The sequence below is a fragment of the Girardinichthys multiradiatus genome, chromosome 7 (assembly GCF_021462225.1).
Source record: "Girardinichthys multiradiatus isolate DD_20200921_A chromosome 7, DD_fGirMul_XY1, whole genome shotgun sequence".
Taxonomy (NCBI): Eukaryota; Metazoa; Chordata; class Actinopteri; order Cyprinodontiformes; family Goodeidae; genus Girardinichthys; species Girardinichthys multiradiatus.
In genome coordinates this window covers 39,309,604-39,327,487 of record NC_061800.1, presented here as the reverse complement: position 1 = coordinate 39,327,487, position 17,884 = coordinate 39,309,604, and the positions used below count along the sequence as shown (strand labels likewise).

At 38.5% G+C, this 17,884-nt stretch overlaps 1 protein-coding gene across 4 annotated transcripts in view; it reads right to left on the bottom strand.

Moving 5' to 3' along the window:
* The window catches only part of LOC124871265 (neuropilin-2-like), a 137,165-nt gene that overhangs the window by 112,141 nt on the left and 7,140 nt on the right, over nucleotides 1-17,884 (bottom strand). For all 4 annotated transcript variants that reach the window (XM_047370442.1, XM_047370443.1, XM_047370440.1 and 1 more), the window contains exon 2: nucleotides 5,582-5,762. In XM_047370442.1, coding sequence (XP_047226398.1) covers nucleotides 5,582-5,762 — 181 coding nt within the window. The remainder of the gene's footprint in view (nucleotides 1-5,581; nucleotides 5,763-17,884) is intronic.

Below are 17,884 nucleotides of genomic sequence, written 5' to 3'. Positions count from 1 at the left end.
AATTAGCATATTTCATCCGACCAATAAAAGAAAAGTGTTTTTAATACAAAAAACGACAACTTTCAAATAATCATGTACAGTTATGCACTCAATACTTGGTCGGGACTCCTTTTGCAGAAATGACTGCTTCAATGCGGCGTGGCATGGAGGCAATCAGCCTGTGGCACTGCTGAGGTCTTATGGAGGCCCAGGATGCTTCGATAGCGGCCTTTAGCTCATCCAGAGTGTTGGGTCTTGAGTCTCTCAACGTTCTCTTCACAATATCCCACAGATTCTCTATGGGGTTCAGGTCAGGAGAGTTGGCAGGCCAATTGAGCACAGTGATACCATGGTCAGTAAACCATTTACCAGTGGTTTTGGCACTGTGAGCAGGTGCCAGGTCGTGCTGAAAAATGAAATCTTCATCTCCATAAAGCTTTTCAGCAGATGGAAGCATGAAGTGCTCCAAAATCTCCTGATAGATAGCTGCATTGACCCTGCCCTTGATAAAACACAGTGGACCAACACCAGCAGCTGACACGGCACCCCAGACCATCACTGACTGTGTGTACTTGACACTGGACTTCTGGCATTTTGGCATTTCCTTCTCCCCAGTCTTCCTCCAGACTCTGGCACCTTGATTTCTGAATGACATGCAGAATTTGCTTTCATCCGAAAAAAGTACTTTGGACCACTGAGCAACAGTCCAGTGCTGCTTCTCTGTAGCCCAGGTCTGGGGAATGCAGCACCTGTAGCCCATTTCCTGCACACACCTGTGCACGGTGGCTCTGGATGTTTCTACTCCACACTCAGTCCACTGCTTCCGCAGGTCCCCCAAGGTCTGGAATCGGCCCTTCTCCACAATCTTCCTCAGGGTCCGGTCACCTCTTCTCGTTGTGCAGCGTTTTCTGCCACACTTTTTCCTTCCCACAGACTTCCCACTGAGGTGCCTTGATACAGCACTCTGGGAACAGCCTATTCGTTCAGAAATTTCTTTCTGTGTCTTACCCTCTTGCTTGAGGGTGTCAATAGTGGCCTTCTGGACAGCAGTCAGGTCCGCAGTCTTACCCATGATTGGGGTTTTGAGTGATGAACCAGGCTGGGAGTTTTAAAGGCCCCAGGAATCTTTTGCAGGTGTTTAGAGTTAACTCGTTGATTCAGATGATTAGGTTCATAGCTCGTTTAGAGACCCTTTTAATGATATGCTAATTTTGTGAGATAGGAATTTTGGGTTTTCATGAGCTGTATGCCAAAATCATCCGTATTAAGACAATAAAAGACCTGAAATATTTCAGTTAGTGTGCAATGAATCTAAAATATATGAATGTTAAATTTTCATCATGACATTATGGAAAATACAGAACTTTATCACAATATGCTAATATTTTGAGAAGGACCAGTATATGTAAAAATATGTCAGTCAGTCAGTCATTTTCTACCGCTTATTCCATAGTGGGTCGCAGGGAAGCCGGTGCCTATCTCCAGCAGTCTATGGGCGAGAGGCGGGGTACACCCTGGACAGGTCACCAGTCCATCACAGGTAAAAATATGTATAATTTTTAAAACAAGGACCTAAACTAAAGGAAAATCAGAGCGACATATATTTATTATGGTACAGCAATAAAGCAGTTGTTGATACATGTGCGTATGAGTGTTGATGGATGCTTGCAACATACACAGATGGTACCACATCTTGAGGTTGTTTTTGATATGACAGAAGGAGACCGGCATGAACTATATCTCATAAGGTAGCCTTTGTTTGCAGACATCACTGGCATTTTTGTTCCAGCATGATGAGTTTATGTTTTTCACTCAAGATTAACAATAGTTTTCTGTTTCTCACAGCTGAGAAAAGAAACACATGCACTGTGTTTTTATAACCATATCAATGCAACAGACAGCTAAAGACAATGGAAGAGATTATGTGTGTTGTATGTGTTGTGGTTGTTAATCACAATCAGTGGATGACCATCTATGTTTATCCTCCCTAGAAACAAACACCAACAGCTCCTTTTTCTTTTTACCCTCTGAACCCAACAGCTCAGTTTCAGGCACACACACATGCACACACTTATGAAGACCCACTCAGGGCCAGGAGCTTGTAAACCTAAATAGCTCATCGCCAAAGGGCACCAGCAACACTGCAAATATCTCATTCTGCAGGCTAAATGGGGTCTTAAAAAATCAGAGCATGTTTTTTCTTATTACTACCAAATTTAATTCTCTTGGGAAAAGGGTGAACCTTAAATAGATCTAAGAGGAGTGAGGCACAAAATAAGTTAAGGGGGTGAGAAAATAGGCAGTATGGGGATATTTTGAGAAAAATCCAGACAAAAAAAAGAGAAATCCCCTGTACAAACTGGACAGTGAGTATAACTGAAGAAATACCAAGAGCCCCAGGACAAAGAACGAAGTATGTTTTTCATTTTCACAGCTCTGTGGGAAAGCAAAGCAGAACAAAGCACAGTGGGCAATTTCTACTTCCCTGCCTGTTAACAAACAGGCAGCCTGTAAAATATTGATGCTTCAATCCCAGGAAAGAAATGTCTGAATGATTTTGGTACATCTGAGTGGGGAGAATTCACTATCTATAATTGATACGGCTGAAATCTTAATAGGTGGATGAGAAAGCATTGCAACGCAGACTAATGTTAAAAAAAAAGTACTGTAAGCGTGTGTGCTACTATGTGTATTTCTGTACTTGACTCTGTTGCTGCCTGTGCCACAAAGTTTGAATCTGTAGCTTTTTACCGGCACGCACTCCCAAAGGTCTTTCTCTACTTTGTATGTGAAGCATTTGCCCATTTTTTTGGCAGCCACAGATATAAGAACTTGCAGGCAGTAGATCTTGTGGCCATTGTTTCTGAAAGTCAAAGTTTTTCTGTTTTAGGTCCACAGATATTTTATAAATGCCAACAGCTGTGCTCAATTTGTGCACTCTTAATCCCCTATACAGCGAGTCAGCAATTTTGTAGCGGTGTTTAAAATGTCTGCAGTAATTTCTGCTTTCAATGTTGATTTGGACCTTTGCCATGTGATGCAGTATATATATTGGTTAAAATGAGCCACACTGAACCACAGCCTGAGCTGTATGGTAACATACCCAGATAATTCTTGTAGGTTTCAAACTTCCTGAAAACTCTCAATCCCAGTTATTTCCTAGACAATATTCCACTGTTTGTTGCAAAAGACATTTCTCACAAGTCAAAAGTATTGTACAGAGATAAAGTCACGTGAAAAGGTTGGGACACCCTATGAAAGCCTGTGGGACTCCAAGATGTCTGGATGTACTTAATATCAATTTTGGCAAAACTTAACAATTAATTTGATATAGCCACACAATAAACACTGAATAATATTTTTTTTATTTATGTACAACAAAAAATGTTATTTCTGGTGAAGAATTACTTAGGACAACCCCATATTTATTTCTACTTAAAATCACAGCAGGTCTATCATATCAGATGTACGTGATTAGTTGATTCAAGGCGGTTTTCCATGTTAAAACCTGAGACATATGGTTTTCTTTGCTCCTGACTGGTTCAGAATACTTAGATTAGCAAATTATAAGTCTGGTAAGTTATTTCACAAGGTCTCAAAAGAATCTGAAATCTCCCTTTTCCTTATGGAAAATAGTCCAAATCTGGAGGACAATCAAATCAAATACCAGCATGTCATGTCTGGTAGCCCAAGTAGCTTCACTCTGAGAGCAGACTGCAAGATGCTAAAAGAACTGTCAGGCAACCGTGAAATTCCATCACATGGCCTACCAAGGTTCTTGCTAATTCTGACATGAAAGTGCATGCCTTTACAGGACATTTTTACTCCCAATTAAAAGAGCATGAAAGCCAGATTACAGCTAGCCAGAGAGAACCTGGACAAAGACCAAGACTATTGGAATAAAATTCCAGTAGATGAGTGTAAAACTGAATTATTTGGACACCACAATAGATTACATGTTTTGCATAAACCAAACACAGCATTTCACAGAGAAAAAGATCCTCAGTTAAGCACAGAGCTGTAAGTATCATGGTTTAAAGATGCTTTGCTGCAGCAGGACCTGGAAGTTCAGCATCATAGAATCCACAATGAATTGTACCATGTATCCTAATGTGCCAAGACTTGTAGTTGTATACAAGACTGTAACTGAAGTTAATTTAACCAAAGTGGGTAACACTAGGTATTAGGGGGTAGGGTGTCCAAACTTTTTCCACTTTTTTTTTCAAAGTTAAAAAAAAGGTAATAGGGATTAACAGTAGCATGCAAACATTAACATCTACAGCTAATAATGTTGTCTTTGAGACCCTTTTAAAAACGCCCTAACACAGAAACTCCCTAAATTAAAATAATTATTTTTATTGATATATAGAGCAACAGAAATTAGTCACATGATAAAGAAAGCAGTGCACTGAACGAGTCAAAATGAACCATAATGTTCTGTTGGATGAGCTGAAGGAACATGCTAACGCTAATGTTAGCATGGTGATCCTAACAGCCACAGCTAATTGAATATAGATTCACAGAAATTCCCCTGATATTTTCAGGGAAATTTCAGGGGCTATAGGATTTGAGAGATAATTTGCACAACAAATACTGGAACCATTGTTGGCAAATGTGAGTCAGAGCTCTGTTGTAACACACAACAAAAAAACATGTTACATTTCAACCAAGAATTATTTGCACAGATATTTGTTATCCACTTTACATGTGCAACATTTATCAAGTTTGCACGGAATGTTTGGATATAGTTACATCAGCTGCACTTTCTTCTTAACAAAAAGTGTAATAATTAAGATCATAAAGTAATGTAAATGAAGATAGGCAATGTTAATTACCAAGATATTTCAGCCATACCCACTTTAGATTTATCTGTGTGTTCCAGTGAATTCTACTTGGTTTTAATAATACAACACTTAGCTGGGATTAATCGTTGCAATTATAAAGTCCCATGGCTCTCAAGTTGCATGCATAAATCAGCCGGATACTCCAAATCGGGTTTTTAGACCGTTTTATAGTGAACATGATACAGTGAGTGAGTAAATAGGTTAATATTTTAAAGAAAAACCTTTTAAAGAACACATCTTCGGTTGATTCTTAAAACTCTAATCCCACAATGCAATTTTAAACAAAAAATTTCTCTTTCAGTCTCTTTTTACTGCTGCTTGCTAGACTTTGATTCAATGCTGCCTTCATGTCGGCCTCACTGTGCAACCAAAACCAAACAGCCCAAAAACGCAATGAACACCGAATCCTCTAATCTGTTTTAATACAGCCAAAGTGTGAAAAATCCTGCTGGAACAGTAAATGTGTCGTAATTAGACTTTGATAATTAGAGACAGGGGACAGAGGGAGGTCCCAAAGTGATTATTATGGCAGAGTGAAAGCCAGAGAAACAGAAGGAGAGTGGGCTGAAGTTCAACAGCAACTCGCACTCAGAAACAGGCGAGACCAAAAGCTCCAGGCAGAAAGAACTAAGAAAGATTCAGAGCTGTGCATGCAACTTTAAAACTCCCCACTATTTAAACCACTTTATACTCAGTCTTTCTCTCAATAGCCCCTTTGTGTGCCAGCCATCAGGTTCATCTGTGTGTTTTTCGCTCACCTGCAGTCCAGCTTCTCCATTTCAAAGTGTGGGTTGAAGTTAAGGACAATGCGCTGTGATGACTCCGGGGCTGTGATGACCCAGTGACAGTTCTGGTGAGGTGGATACTCCAGCGGGTAGCCAGGGGTGGTGATGTAGCCGGCATCGCTGGCATCTAAATAGCCGCCGCATTGCTCAGAGGCTGGGTGAGGGGAAACAGATAAGGATGCAGACATGAATGACAGCAAAAACAATAGAACTTCCTTATCTTCCTTTTTATTTGTTGCTATATGGAGATGTTTCTTTAAAAGAATAAATAGTTTAACCTCCGCTAATGTGTGCTAATATGAGAAGAGCTTTACATTACTTAATGCACAGATCTATCAATATCAAGACATTATAATAAAGTGATTAAGAAAATAGAAGATATACTGCCAGTAAAAAATAAGAAGGAAGCCCTCAATAACTCTTTTAAGCTGATATAAGCAGATAAGAGTGCCATCAAGGCCAGTGTTTGCTTGTTGTGACTCAACACAAGAATTTACAAAATCACACAATTATAATCAGAAATATATTTGTTCATTATCATTTTAATTTGAGTTTAGGGTAAAAAAAGGAGAAAATCTAAATAAAATATCTGTTCATACAGACAGGATATGAGAAACCTAAAAAATGTGAAACTGAACAACCTGATGAACAGAGGCATCAGTGTGGCTCATGATGACTCACAAACCTAATATCATACACACTCAGCCTTCCAGAAGCTGCGGTTACTGTCACAGAGCGGATCCACTTGTCAGTAGTCATATGTCTGTCTCATGTCATAAACAATGCCACTTATTCACTGCTGCAGATGCAATCTAACACAGATGGGCAACGCATTCACATTTCTTTCACCCAGCAGCATAACACACACCATTCTGCTGCACAAAATGTATGGGGTCTGTTGTACCAAAACAGTGGCTGATCTTTTTGACTGACTGCACAAACTGTCAGCTCTGGATGTCTTCACTGTTTGGGAACTGTATATTAAACTACAATGGTGGATTTACAGTTGTGATTATTCTTTCAATCTGCAAAGTGATCTTAATTAGTGATTATTCAGTTTTCTGAAGATCTCTTAAAATTTTTTGTTAAACTTTAGCTGCATAACTGAGTTCTTGTTTAGCTCTCCTTACATTCCCTTGCAAGAGACCTTTTTAAAATGTCACATTACACTGACAAACTTTGTATTATTGAGATTTTATTTGATAGACCACAAAAATGAGCAAGTAATTGCAAAATGGAAATTAATTACACACGGTTTCGATACTTTTGTATTCCCACCCCCTCACACAATGATTTGAGAGTCACTTTTTGCTGCAACTATATGTGCATTTCACTATTTAATTTAATGCATTTTTTCACCAACTTTGACCAGGTTCCCTGTCCCTGTGGAAGAAAATCCCCACAGCATGATGCTGCCACCACCATATTTCGAAGTGGGGATGAGGTATTAAGAATGATGTGCAGTTTTAGTCTTCTACCACATAGAGTTTTGTTTGTTGGCCCAAAGGTGCAATTTTGGTATCATTTGAGTGGGGCACATGGCTTGAGACAAACTGCAAAGAGGATTATTTAATTAATGCTCTCCTAATTAATGGAGGACAGCCATGTCCAGGTCGGTGTGCAGTTGTGACATAGTCTATTTTCACATAATTTACTGAACAGTGAGAGATGTTTTAAGCTGATATATTGTTTTGCAACCTAACCCTGCTTTAAACTTTTCATGAACTTAACTCCTGACCTGTCTGCTGTGCTCTTCATGATGTTGTTTGGCCACTAATGGTCCCTACCAAACCTCTGAGGCCTTCCCAAAACAGCTGAATTTATACTGAGATTGGATTATACACAGGTGGGCTCTCCTTACTAATTAGGTGACTTCTGGAGGGAGTTGGCTGCATGGGATCTTATGTAGCAGAGGTTAAATGAAGAGATGGTCATTTGTTGAGAAATAAAGTGAAAATTGTGAACGACTGTCCGCCAACTTCAAATGTTGTTCTATCACATTAAATAACAAAGCTGTTAAAGTAAACTCTGAAAAAATCAGATACTGGAATAAAAATTCTCAAAAAAGCAGCCAAACGCCTAAAAAAGCTTTGAAAGATGGACCGAAACATTAGGAAATATTAAAGCATTAGGGAATTTTAATTAAGACCACCTAAAAATAGTACATGTAAACTAAATGTATTGTGTAAGAATTTCTATTAAAATAGCCCAAATTAAGTCACAATCAAAGCTTTGTTCTCATAATAAATAAGTAAAGATTTATAGTAGTATGACCAGTGTTTGTTCAAGGAAGTAACAGGAAAGCAGACATTTTAAACAAGGAACCATAAAGATGTCATTATTGCAACAGTAACAAGTTTAAAAAAATCATCAGTGTATCTGCAAAAACACAGATGGATTTTCAGTAAATATTTTTGAAAAAACGATGGCCACAATGGACTAGGTTATTTAAATGAAAACAGCATCTGTGAGATGCGAGAACTGGCTGATTGATGGGAAAATACTTGGCTGGTATGCAACACCCTAAAATAATTTCCTGTTTTCCAGAGAAAGGGAAAACAAACTCACAATTGGACTCCTGACAGAGTTCATTATTTACTCAGCCATGGCTAAATACGCATCACGAGACATGCCTCCAGAAGAAATGTAGAAGAGAGGAGAGTTTGTCTGAGGAGATTTTGTAAGCCATCAGGCCGTCTGTGCTATGACGTTTTATTTATTACCACTGTGCTGTGAGGGCTGACATAGCCAAGCCAAACTGCTCAGCAGGATACAACTTGGTTTAAAGTTATTAATAGACTGGCTACTTTAAACCAACTCTGAGAAGAGTAAGACATGCCACATAAGGCACAGTATGAAAACTTAACCAGATACCACAGGTATCTGGTTATTGTATTTAATGAATACATTTAGAATTCATAAGAAAAGTTATTAAAATCACTTTGATTACTTTATTAAAATACAAAACAGGCCAACTCATGATCAGATATATATAAACCACTTATGCCTTAGGCAAGGTAAGTTTAGGAAGAAGATCAGATTTCAGCACTCAGCTAACAACATGATTGACATTTTGGCTTTAATACCTGGTGTCTGCCTCACTCTGTCTGCTAACAATTAATGATCAGCAGTCTGTATCTCTCTAATTCCCTTTCCCTCACTCTAAGAACCAACTAATCCTGTCCATCTCATATCTGTTTCCAATCTCCCCGGTGACACACAGAAATACAGGAGTGGAGTTACAAGGGCCGTGTAACCCAGCCATACGCATGGTATGTCAGCACCACCTGGATTAGTGTTTAACCACTCCAGAACCTGACGGCAGCACCATCCAAGCACCAGTTAGAAAACCCCTGCTTAGCCAGCTCTATGTAATTAAACCTTCAGGAGCTGTGATGTGTAAGACATAATCACAAACTTAAGTATAAGTTTCTTTTTTAAATTGTATTTGATTGAAAAATTGTATTAATTTAGATTTGGGTAACTGGTATTAAACTTGGCTGAAAAATACTCAACTCAGCTGAACAATCTTATTGGCAATAGACTGAATTAAACTGAATTTAATTTAGTTGAATAAAATTGAACTGAATTGAATCTTCCCTGAACTAAGCTGAAGTGGCTATGGACTGAAGTGACTTCAGTTCACTTTACTAAAGTATAACTGTTTTTTATCTGAATGAAATCTGCATTAAACTGAACTAAGTTGGCTTTGAACTGAATTAAACTAGCCAGAAAAGAAAAATCAAACTAAAATGGAATAGAATCAAATTTATTTAGCATTTTTGATCTTTTGAAACAAAAGTCAATTGAATATAAACCTTTAACTGAATTAAATTGAACTACATAAAACTGGAACTGCCTAATGTGAACTGCTGCTGTCCTAAAGTGAATTAACAATTAACAGAATTGATTTGGCATTAAACTGAACTAACCTACATTACATTAGTTCCAACTGAATTGAATTAACATTAAAGTGAATTAATCATAAATTAGTCGGACTTTCTAAATTGGCATGACCTTTCTCTGCACTCTGAACCAGCATGTACCCATAAAAATAATTCAGTTGGCACCAAATTTAATTAACTTGTTGCAAAATTCAGTTGAACTGGCATCTTTAACTGAACTGATTTAAAACAAACTCCTTGGAACAAACTGACCAGTGAAATAAAATCTATTTGGCATTGACAAGAACTGAGCTGGAAACAAGCTAAAGGGAATGGGCAATAATTTCAATAAACTGCAATAAACTGACTTTAGCATGAATTGGATCATCACATAACTGGATTGAGTTGGGACTTGACAAAATAAACAAGGCCTAAATTACACTGACGTGGCACTGAATTTAATCTACCTAGCATTTGACTGAAACTAAAACAGAATACTTGACTGAACTTGTAGCAAAAACTCTATTTACATTTTGGACAAGTTTAATACAACTGTCACAAAATTCGAATGAATCGGTATTTTGAATGGGAACCTTCAATCAAACTGAACTGATTTAAATTGAATAGACTTCAGCCTGCTGTTGATCCAGAACTCAAATTACCAATTTTGCAGTACAATGAAAAAACTTCCTTTTTGTCTTTGTAAAGATTTAGACAGAGATGATGTATTTGGCTTAATGTTCAACATACATACTAAAAACTAAAACACACAATCAGTGCTGTTCTTTTTGGTCAGAATCATGCATAGCAAGGTAAGACACCTGAGGCAAATGTGAATTGAAAAAAAAAAATTCTAACCTACCATCTCACAATGTACAAATGCCAATTATTGCACATAAACAGGGGTTCTTGTAACTGTTATATAAACAATAACAAAATAATCTAGTGTAAATCTGGGAAACTGTTACTAGAACAGTGATCAAACCATGAATCTTCTATGTACCCTAACAGAAAAAGGCTGTAGATGAAGGCAGGCCTTTGAAATTTACCCAGAGTGTTAATGTTTTTGTTACAGCCGACTGTCATCCACAACCCACTGTCTTGTTGATGGAGAATTAGAGAAGACAACAATGCAACCGCCTGCACAAAAACCCCAACTAAACAGCATAGAGCTTTTCTCTATCAATTCAGTTTTCATCATTATGGCTCTTTCCCACCTCCCATCTCTCACCTTTGGCCTGAAGCCAATGAAGACAGTACCTCCAAGTGTGTTAGGAATCAGGCTGATCTGTTTGCATAAAGTATTGTGTATCAATCCCAGGACATCCACGCAAAGTCATTCAACAATTATCGCATCCAAACAGGGCAGTGAGTGACACACATTGAGCTCAGGAGTGCACAGCTGACATCATCTCACATTAGGTGCCATTTAAAGTGGATTTGATTGTGTTCACCCATCTGCACACACAACCATTCAGTTATACGCGCACTGAAATAAAATGTCAAGTCCCTGCAGTGATAAGGCAATGATATACACAAGGTGGAAGAGCTAGGCCTTGTTAGAGAAGAATGAAAAGCAGAAGAAAGCACGTAGATTGCCGGGCAGAAGAAATGTTAAATCTTTTGTCACACTGTTACCAAAATATTCACTGAATTTTGTTGGATTTTACTTGATGCGATTGACAAACACTAGGTAGCACATATTTGTAAAGTGAAAAGAAAATTTTACATTTATTTACAGATACAGTTTTCTATCTGTTTTACAAATACAAATCTGAATACGATGACTTGCATTGTAACCTATACAGAAACAACTCTGACTAGCTTCCCTAGTCAAAGTTGTCTGATATTGGGAAAACTTCAGATCTTATTTGGCAAACTAGGACTACTTTGTTTCCTTTGATAATTAGAAAACTAACAGAAGAAAGATCAGAGGTGGAGCTCATCAAGGCTCCACCCTTGGGGCACTTTTATTCAACTTCTAAATGAATCCACATGCTCAGATTATGGAGTACTACAACATTTTACAATATGCTGATGACATACAACTTAGATTTGAGTGTCAGAACCTGACCAAAGTTTATTAGAGTGACAAAATCAGTTTGTCAAAAAAATCCCTGTTTTGATCCCAAAATGTCAAGGTTAGAGATCAGCACTCATCTAAACTTGAGGAGCCTACTGAACATGCAATAAACAATGTCATTATGGATTCAAGCCTAAATATTGAATACTACATAAAGTCTGTCACTTAAACAGCCTACTACGACCTTAAAAACATTGGCAGAATAAAGATCTTTGTGTCAAAATAGGACATGAAAAACTTCTCCATAGTTTTTATTTTTTAGGTCAGATTATTGTAATGGCACCTCTAAAGTGTCATAGTATGACATCCTTGGACTTGGTTTGTGTTTTTGTATTAACCGTTCTTAGGTCTATGGTTTCCTTTATTGTTAATTAGTTCCACCTGTCCCTTATGCCTCCATGTCTCCTTGCCACACCTGTTCTTAGTTCCTGTGATTACCTGCCTTTGTTTTCTCCCTGTATATTAGTTGGTCTGTGTTCTTTGTTCCCCGCTGGTTCCTCCGTCACTATTCCTCGTCACACCCTGGTTTAGTCTTCTGTTTTTCTACGTGCCTGCAGCAGTGAACTCTCATGTGAGTTTGTTGTCTGGACTTTTGTGATACCTGAAGTGACATTTTGGTTAACCTTGAAATTGCTAAATAAACCTCTTAACTCGTTTAATCATGTGGCTCCCAAGCTCTTGTATGCGTATTGCTCTGATCCAAACCCAGAATGTGACATAAAGGTCTTTGAAAATAAAAAACATTAAATCAAGCATGCAGCAGCAGGTCATCCACAATGCTGCTGCCAGAATGCTGATCGAAATGAAAATCATCTCCGTCATTTTATTATTCTATAAAACACTTTGAATTACTCTGTATATGAATGGTGCTATAAGAATAATTCTGCCTAACAGGCCTGGGGCTGGTGGTGCTTGATTCAGCACTACTTTAAGAGATGTGCAGTGCTTGGAATATAGTTTTCTAAACCAACACTGCTTTAAACCTTTCCACAACTTTATCACAGACCTGCCTGGATTTATACTGAGATTGAATTACAAACAGGTGGACTCTGGTTACCAATTAGGTGGTTGCTGAGGTCCACTGGTTGAACGTTATTTAAAAGGTATATGAAAAACGATGAATTATTCCATATTATGTGCTACTTTGTGTCAGTGTATCACACAAAATCAAGATAAAATACATTGAAGTTTTAGAATGTAATGAGATCAAATGTGAAAAAGTTCCAGGTATATGAATACATTGGCAGGCATCATGCACAAAGAAAGGGGGGAGAATGAGATGTTTTGTTATGGAGGCGTAAAAAGGAGAAAGCCTGTAAGCGCAGCTTCCAACATAAAATCAATTATAGTTCTAATTTGTATTCTACACTAAAGAGCACAGATCTGCATGCTGTAAAGACTGGTGTGTGTGTATCAGAACAGAGGAGATGCTGAGCTGGTGAAAAAAAAACTGAGATCATGCCAAGATTGATCAAACAGCTAAAACGTACCCACCCTTTAACTGTGCTTTTAGACTTGTGCAGCATCCCTCTTTGACGTTTACAAGGCCAAAGAAACCACATGAAAACCCCACATTCTTCTTTGTCCCAGCTTCCATCCCTTCCATAAACCCTTTCCTCCAGTTGACCCTCATTTTCACACAGCACAGCTTTTTTCCCTCCCAAACCACAGGAGCATGTGGAGATCATCAGGGAGAGGTTTGTATTTAGACCACATATTCACAACAAATGTGCAAACAGAAACCACTGAACATTGCTTGTCCTCGTTGGGCTTAGACATCACTGGATTCAGACCACACACACACACACACACACACACACACACACACACACACACACTCACACACATAAGCAAGATAAGTGGCGGTAAATGGTGCTAAGCAGTCAAGCAGGGATATAAGACAGGTCACTGCATTATGTATGGCTCTCTGCCGTGTTTGGTATTGCATCCTGATAACACCTATTCAGCAAGATTTCCTCACAAGTGCATACCTCAACACACCCACAGATGTCTCGGTGCAGAAATGCACCACATATCCTCAGTGTAAGTTATAATAAAATAAATTCATGAAGTTCCTTTTCTCAAATGAGGTCCTCGTTTTTTGGCCCCAAATGCAAATGTTCTGACCTTGTTTTTAAGCTCACTTACAGATTCGCCTGATTTGAGTCAAAACAGGCACTTTCAGAACACAGAAATCGATTCGCTAGCCTGCAAGATCTCTTCTTTCCATCACCCTGACCGCATAATGAAAGCATTACCAGTTTAGTGGGTGTTTTGTTTATGTAAGAGCAAAAAATGTTTCTCGCCCAGCTGACCAGCAAGCTTGTTAAGAGGAAAGCTGTCAACTTACTGTCCACCAGCTCTGGCCCCAGTAATACCAACAGCACCCAGTGAGTCATAAATTCTCATTATTCTGACCCTAAGCGGTCCCCCAGGAGACCACTTAAGGTCAAGAACTTTTCCTACATGAACAACAAGGTTCAGTGCCATGCAAAAGCATAAATAACCGTTGAACCTTTTCACATTTTGACACACACAACTACAAACTTCCATGTGTTTCATAGGGATTTCATATGAAAGACCAATACAAACTAGCACATAATGAATTGGAAGGAAAATGACGCATACTTTTCAAAACATTTTAGGAACAAAAATGAAAGTTGTGGTGTACATTTGTCTTCAGTCCCCTTACTCTGATTAGTAAAACCAAGCAAAATAAATAACATTAGTGAACGAACACCATTGTGAAAACCAAGAAATACCCCAGACAGGTCAGGAATAAAGCTGTGCAGAAGTTACATCATAAAACAATATGTCAGATCACACTAAAATGTTATGTCATGGAAAACTGACACTGCACTTCACGTACTGACCTACAAATTCTACTGAGAATCTGTGGCAAGACCTGAAATTTGATATTCGCAGATGCTCTTCATCCAATCTGACTAAACCTGAGCTATTTTGCAAAGAAGATTGAAACATTTCAGTCCTACAACGCTGGATGTAGACGAAGAAGTACTTCCCGGAAAAGGTGGTACTACAAAGTATAGACTCACTGGGACTGAAAAGAAATGCATGCCAAAGTTCTCAATGTTTTATTTGTTAAAAAGACAAATTCGCCCCCAATTATATGCTATTTTGTGTTAATCTATCACATACAATCACAATAAAATACACTGATATATTGTGGTTGTGATGTGACAAAATGTGAGAAAGTTTAATACTTTTGCGAGAGCAACAAAAAACAAGACGCAATAAAAAACCGAACATAAGAGGAAACATTTGAGCAAAACAAGTCAGAGGAGGATGAAAGTCAGAAAGGGAGAGTGATCCAAGAACATCTGTCTCTCATCAACAAAAAGGCGAAAGTCAGCAACTCAGAAGAGCTCACTGGACAAAAAAATTCAACCTACACACACATATGCTGGCACAGACACAAACACACACAAACAGGTGGGGCTGTTTTCTCCAGGTGTTCTGCTTCAACACAGTGGAAAACTACCGGGTGAGTGTGGATAAAAGACAGAGAATGATGACAGGGAGAGAACTACAAAGGACCTGAGACTAAACACAGTGAGAGGGGAAAGGAGACAAAATGAGTCATAAAATATAAAACTGAGTGAGTAATGGAGAAAAAAATACTGACAGAGGAGTAAGCCTTTCAAGTTATAGGGGCTTCTAATCCAAAATGACAGTATAACAAGCAGAAACACAGTGATAATTTCAGGTTCAGTGCCAAAACTAGATAAAAAACAGGAGACATCATTTGTTAGAACAGCCAAACTCAAATTTTAATGACAGCTTATTTGTTCATGTCTGCTTAAAGGGTAATGATAATAAAAATCAGAATTGAACTTCAAACAACTCTAGTCACTCCATTTTAAATTCACTTTTGCAACTGCCTGTGAACAGTACATTGTACCATTGACACCAGAGGGTTGTATTACCCTAACAGACTTCATGATTTTACCTATATTTACATGATTTTCATAAGGGGAGCAATACAGGGTTTGAGCCAATTAAGCTTAGAAATAGTGCTTAGAAAAGGAAACAAATGTCAGTATGTTTATAAAGAATCAGTGATTATAGATGCCCTTAAATGCTCCAAAAGTCTGCGTAACTGTACAATGATTGGTCCAGACCATATAACGGTCCTGTGGTAGCATCAGGAGATTGGCCATTAAATGAAATCCTAATGTTGGATAAAATGACTGCAATATAAACAGTATGTCAACCTTGAAGTTTATACTATAGAACAAAATGAGTTTGTTGGGTCCAACAAACTCATTTTGCTTCATTTTCAAGCAAAACTGATATTTCATAATAAAATTCCAACTAAAGAAAAACCCCTAAATGTAATGTTTTATGAGCCTTGAAAAGTGCCACATGGTGATTCCAGTATTATTCTCAGGTTTTCTACTTTTAACACATTATACAGGGTTTCCATGAGATCTTAAATGGTCCAAAAAGACTTTTGGATTTAAAAATGCTTAAGTTCCTCAAGATTTGCCATGATGGGAAAGATTAGATAAAGAAAAGCTTAGACTGAAGATGGTGTTTTTAATTGTTGGCTAAAACTCAATCAAAGTAAGTTATATAAAGCTCACCGTAATTAATTTTCCTAAGTTAGATATCTTGGTGTCAAAGGTTCCAATTCATGAAGGAAGAGAAGAAAAACAACAGCTTAGGTTGACAACTTATAAGTAATGTTAGGCTGGTAATTGAACATAGCAACTAGCCAATCCCACAGGTTTTCCAACTTCTAACTGTAACATGGTTAAGCTAGATGTCATAATATTCCCAGATCTAAGTTCGGACTGCCGAGCATTAGCATAAAGCCTACTATTGCCTTCCTCTTGTTCTTAAACCCTGACTAAGTAAAGAATACACACACATTAATTGATGGTTTATCTGGTGTACTCCTTTAAGTGATTGGAATCACATCAAAAGCAGCGCGCTTAATGCTCCACATCAGGCTTCTCCGAAATGTATGAATGAGTCTCTAACAAGTCGTGTGAATGGATTTTCAACAAGTGTGAGAAAACATAGATTGACAGAGTTGGAGAGAATAGGCAGAAAAAGAAAAGCACAAAGAGCGGCTGAAACAGTAAAGAGATTTCCCACCGTGTCGGAGCGGGAAGAACAGGAGGTGAGGGAGCTTTCTAAAGCCGGGTGGAGAGGGAAAACACTGACAGAGGGAGGTGTGGAGAAAAAGACAGAGAGTGCTATTAGAGACAAGCTGAAGTGGCGTGAAAGGAGGGGGAAAACAACAAGATGATTCAGCATGAAGGGAGAAAGAAAAAGGAAAACAACCTGTGGCCTCGCACCACCCTGCCGGCTCTCCAGGGACTCAGCTTGTGCACAGACTCGATTACACAAACATTTTTCTCTGTGTATGAAGGTTTTAAAGAAGCAAAGAACAGGCAAATATCCCAATTTGACGGATTTGCATGATTTCTGCTGCCATCTGAGGGTATTTTATCCTCACAAGCATATACACAACTCGAGACGCGCTGCTTTCCCCATTTTCTACAATTACTATAGTCATTACACATGGCCAATAAAAAGATGAGAATGCTAACAGTTTACTAATGAGATGATAACTGTAATTAGAACATCCTGCTGGACACACTAATTGTCCTTTCTCTATTTTACACGAGAGACACACAGGGAAAATGTGCCAAAGGATAATTGGCTTAAATTTTATTCACCCTTTGTAAACTATGTTGTTGATGCTGCTAAAAGACCGCCCTCTTATCTCAACTCCCCTTCGTTATGAGTCCATGTTATTTCAAAAAGGTTTCAGGTGCAATGTTTATCTCATTAAAGCAAGACTTGTGTCTGCATTCTTGAGACAAAGTCAAGCTTCTTACCAGTGTGGGCTGGACCACGTCAGGGTTACCCTTTGTCACTTTTGTGGTGTTCATGGACTGGTTATGGTTTGGGAACTTCAGGGTCTCATCTGTGTTTTTTGCGGATGATGCTGTTCTGCTGGTATCTTCAGGGTGGTGTGAAGCTGCTGAAATTAGCAGTAATGCTCCCTCTAGGGTGAGTCACTGTGTGAAATTGAGGAGTTTGAGTGTCTTGTTCACAGGTGATAGTAGGAGATAGGTAGACAATTGATGTCTTGTCTGTGCTAATGTGGGTGCCGCTGTGGTCTGTCATGGTAAAGAAGGAGCTGAGCCATAAAGTGATGCCCTCATTTACTGATCAGTCTGCATTCTAACCCTCAACTGGGGTCATGAGATATGGATCAGGAAAGAATGAACTAGATCCCACATAAAAGTTGCTGACATTAGCTTCCTTCAT